Source organism: Chrysochloris asiatica, unplaced genomic scaffold (genome assembly GCF_000296735.1).
Source record: "Chrysochloris asiatica unplaced genomic scaffold, ChrAsi1.0 scaffold00008, whole genome shotgun sequence".
Classification (NCBI taxonomy): Eukaryota; Metazoa; Chordata; class Mammalia; order Afrosoricida; family Chrysochloridae; genus Chrysochloris; species Chrysochloris asiatica.
Window position 1 is genome coordinate 11,077,258 of NW_006408526.1, and position 4,872 is coordinate 11,082,129.

The window sequence follows — 4,872 nt, forward strand, 5'->3', positions numbered from 1 at the left end:
AAAAAAAAAAAGGACAGTGAAGAAAGAAAAGGCCAAAACGCGTATCAGAAGAGACTGAAAATTACTCTTGAGTGAGGAGAAGCTAAAGCTGGTAGAAATGAGTAAGTAAAAGAGCTGACCATAAAATTTCAATTCTCCACTCAAAACCAACTATTATAATGAACTGTGCAAAGATCTGGAGTTAGAACACACTCAGCATTTCTCAAGCCGAAAGAACTGAAGAACAAATTCAAGAATTGGAGTCCTGTTGTGGTGCTGTAGGATAAGCACTGGACCGCAAGGTGATTTTAACCCATTGTCGGCAGTTCCACCTCATTTGTCACTCCTCAGAAACCCTATATAGATTCTCTATGAGTAGGAACTGACGTGACAGCACTCTAACAGTAGTATCAACATGGTCAAACTATTGAATGATGCAGAAAGCATCAACAGAAAATATAGGGAATACACAGAATCATTCTACCAGAAAGAAATGGCCAGTGCTGGACCATTTTAAGAGGTAGCATATGGTCAAGAACTGATGGTAGTGAAAGAGGAAGTCCAAGCTACATTGAAAGCATAGATGAAAAACAAGGTTCCAGGAATTGACGTAATACTAACTGAAATGTTTCAATAAACTGATATAGTGCTGGAGGCAGTGACTCGTGTATGCCAAGAAATTTGGAAGACAGATGCCTGGCCAACTGATTGGAACAGATACATATTTGTGCTAATTCCCAAGAAAGGTGATTCCATGGAATGTGAAGATCATTGAAAAATATAATGTCACATGCATGTAAAATTTGTAATGGCTGCTGTGGTACATCGATGGTGAGCGGCCTGAAATTCAAACAGTTTTCAGAAGAGGATGTGGTATGAGGGATATCCTCACTGATGTCAGATAGAGCATGGCTGAAAGCAGAAATTCCAGAAAGATGTTTACTTGTGCTTAATTGACTATGTAAAGGAATTAAACTGTGTGGATCATACCAAACCATAGATAACATTTTGAAGAATTGTATTCCAGAATGCTTAATTGTGCTTATAATGAACCTGCACATAGATAGTTGTTCCAACCAAACAAGAGGTTACTGAATTGTTTAAAATCAGGAAAGGTTTGCACCAAGGTTGTATATCCTTTCTCATTAGTTATTTAATCTGTGTATTAGGTAAATGGCCATATGCAGCTGGCACAACCTTGCTTGCTGGAAGTGAAGAAGGCTCAAAATACTTTCTGATGAAGATTAGAGACTACAGCATTTCATATGGATTGCTTCTTAATGTAAAGAAAGTGAAAATCCTCACAATTGGATCAATAAATAACATCATGATAAATGGAGAAAAAGTTTAAGTTGTTGAACACTTCATTTTATTTAGATCAACGATCAACATTTATAGAAGCAGAAATCAAGAAATAAAAAAATTATTGCATCAGGCCAGTCTGCTGCACAAGACTTCTTTCTTTAAGGTGTTCATGAGCAAAATTTGAGGAGTTTGCCTTAGTATTTTAAGTCATCTCATAACATGTGAAAATTGGATGATGAATAAGGAAAATCAGAGAAGAGTCAATGCATTTGAATGATGATTTTGGCAAAGAATATTCAAAGTATCATATACTGCCAGAAGAACAAACAAATCTGTCTTGGAAGAAGTTCAGTCAGAATGTTCCTTAGAAGCTCCTTAGAACTTTGTCTCTCATTCTTTGACATGTTGTCTTGAGGGACCAGTTCCTAAGAAGGACATCATGTCTGGTAAAGTGAATGGTCAGTGAAAAAGAGAAAGACCTTCAATAAGATGGATTGACATAGTGACAGCCACTGTGAGTTCAAACATAGCAACCATTGTGAGATGCCACCGAACCAAGTAGTGTAGTGTTCTGTTGGACATGGGGCCCTTATGAGTCAGAATCGACTAGATGGCATCTAATGACAACAACAGGGCTGTTGAGATATAATTTTGTTATTAAAAGTATGATGCAATTCAGAATAATAAAACTGTAATTTTATTTTTACCATATTGAGGAGGACAGGCTAAAAGTTTAAAGAAACTTTAAACACAGTTTTCAAATATTTAGATTTCTTATATTTTCATCAGATTGGTCACATTGATGTTGGCTTGATAAACATTTGACTTTTGATGAGTAGTAATGTTGAGGCATATAATTTCAGTTTTATTGTTCATTGTTCAAATCTAATTTAAAGAAAATTTTTGCCTAATGTCTTTAGATTCTAGACCTATTTGTGCAGATCTTTTCTTTTTTTTTACTTTAAAAATCATTATATTAATATTTTATATTTTAGGTCTTGGCTGTTAGAACAATTTATGAGAAGCTACTCTATTTTTTGCCTTGCACTGAAGAGAAAACCATAGGTCTAACTCGAGTATTTGAACCATTCACTGGCTTGAATCCTGTGCAATATAATCCATATACTGAGGTTGAGTATATATATGTTTGTATATTCATATACCTTACTGTTCATGCTTTTATTTTTATAGGTAAATACATTTAAAAAATATTAAAATTTAACTGTTGTTAATTTGCTTTAAGCCTTTGTGGAAAGCTGCGGTCTCTCAATATGAAAAAATTATTGCACCTGCAGAACAAAAAATAGCAGTAAAATTGAAAAATTTTATTTCAGAAATTCAGGACAGTCCACAGCAGGTAAAATATTAAAATATTTCTCTTAAGCTATTTTAAGAGGTCTGGTTAAGTTGAACATTTTAGATGAACACACGTTTATTTTATTTTACTTCAGCTCCTTCAAGCATTTCTGAAATATAAAGATTTGGTGAAGCGTCCAACTATAAGCAAAGAATTGATGTTAGAAAGAGAAACTTTACTGGCAAGACTTGTGGACTCAGTTAAAGGTAAAAGTTTATCAGAAATTGTAGTATTTGCTTTAGAAATTATTTTATTAAATTACTTATTTCTTTATTGCGTATCATTTGGGATGAAGAGTACATATTCTGACAATCTGCTGAAATTAATTTACTACCATATGTTTGTATATAGCTTGTCCACGCAAATAATGCACACATGGAAATAATGTGCACATACACACGTAACATACATAGTGTGTGAAGGGGTTGTGTCATTTGTGAAAACCACATAGCACATCTTATTCATGTAAAATATGGTAATTTCTTTATAAATGACAGATTTTATTGAACTAAGATCTTCTTTTCCTTCTTTGTCTCCCTTTATGTATGGCAAGATCCTCGAGGGTTAGGATCAGCTTTTAATATAACACCTTATCTAGTGCGTGGTACATGGAAGACACTTAGGATGTCTTTGCTGAATGTAATCCTTTTGCTTGATTTAAATTTTTTAGATTTTCGGTTAGACTTTGAGAATCGGTGTAGAGGAACACCTGGTGATGCATCTGGACCCCTTTCTGGGAAAAATCTTTCAGAAGTTGTCAATAATATAGTCTGGGTTCGTCAGTTGCAGCTGAAGGTATTGCTTTTAATAAAAGTTGAATGCTAATTTAAAAATGAGCTAAGCTAAGGCCTATAGAAGGCATTCTAGAACTGTGGTGGAGGTAATGGATTTGTGCTGTAGAGCTGGTTCCCACACACATTGATCCTTATAGGGTTTCTGGGGTTGTAAATCTTTATGGGAGCAGAAAGCCTCATCTTCCTCCAATGGAATTGATGATAGTTTAGAATTGCTGAACTTGAGGTTAGCAGTCCAATACGTAACCACTATGCTACCAGAGCTCTTTTCTAGAACTATAGTAAAACATTTAAAAAAATTCACTGTTTCCTTTGGCACCTCTAGATGATTTTCATGTTAAGTATGAATGTCTGAAAAAATGTGCTGAGGAAGTTCTGATGGTATTGCTTATTCCTTGTGTAGAGATAACTGTCAGATCACTTAGCATAACTCATAAATACTTTCCTAAAGAAGTTTTATTCAAAAAGTAAATGTATTTTACACTGCATTTGAAAACCTTTTGAAAATAATTTAAAAATGTTTGTTGTTGTTGTTAAGTGCCATCAAGTCGATTCCAACTCACTCATAGTGACCCTGTATAGAATTTCTGAGGCGCGCCTAGTGGGTTTGAACTGCTGACCTAGCAGTCCAGTAGCTGTGAAATGTATCTGCAAGCATATTTTTGTAGCTAAATTACTTTAGCTTGAAAGGGTGATAAGTAATTGTGGCATTGCCTAAGGCAGTCACAGCAATTTATAGGTTTAAATGACTATGTTGTTGTTGTTGTTATGTGCCGTGGAGTTGGGCCCAACTCATAGCGATCCTATAGGGTTTCTGAAGCTATAAATCCTAACAGGAGCAGAAAGCCTCATCTTTCTCCTGCGGAACAGCTGGTAGTTTCCAACTGCTGACCCTGGCTATGGGATGACTAAAATCAACACAAAAATCTTATGGACTACTAATTAGTCTGTGGTACAGTGTCTTGTATTTGATTCATGCTCAGTAAATATAAGTATTAATTGATGATAGTGTGACGTTAAGAACAAGAGTTCATAGACTATTAAAGACGAAATATTCAATGCTTTAATGGTTAAAGTTTATATCTTTTAGAGTTTATTTTTTGGGAGATTATGTCTAACTGGTTAGTCAGCTTTCCAGGATACTGTATTGTTCTTCGTGTAATTGGGGAGAATTTCCATTAAATTGGCATAATTATTGTTTGAGTTACTAGCCAAATCATTTGTAGGTGTTGACCAAAATTATTTCTCAGCATGTTTAAAGGATTGCTAAAGGTTTTAGAGTTTTCTCTGAATGTCAGTGGGGCACACATATTTTTGGACCATACTTGCTCTTATCCTATACCTTTTGATGAGTTGTGTGTGTGTTTGCTATTATATTGTTGTTGTTAGGTGCCATTGAGTCGATGCTGATTCATAGCGACCTTATACACAGCAAAA

At 34.8% G+C, this 4,872-nt stretch overlaps 1 protein-coding gene across 2 annotated transcripts in view; it reads left to right on the forward strand.

Moving 5' to 3' along the window:
* The window catches only part of DYNC2H1 (dynein, cytoplasmic 2, heavy chain 1), a 369,106-nt gene that overhangs the window by 19,954 nt on the left and 344,280 nt on the right, over positions 1-4,872 (forward strand). For both annotated transcript variants that reach the window (XM_006833779.1, XM_006833780.1), the window contains exons 7-10: positions 2,280-2,414; positions 2,528-2,641; positions 2,736-2,847; positions 3,312-3,436. In XM_006833779.1, the coding sequence (XP_006833842.1) occupies positions 2,280-2,414; positions 2,528-2,641; positions 2,736-2,847; positions 3,312-3,436 (486 nt within the window). The remainder of the gene's footprint in view (positions 1-2,279; positions 2,415-2,527; positions 2,642-2,735; positions 2,848-3,311; positions 3,437-4,872) is intronic.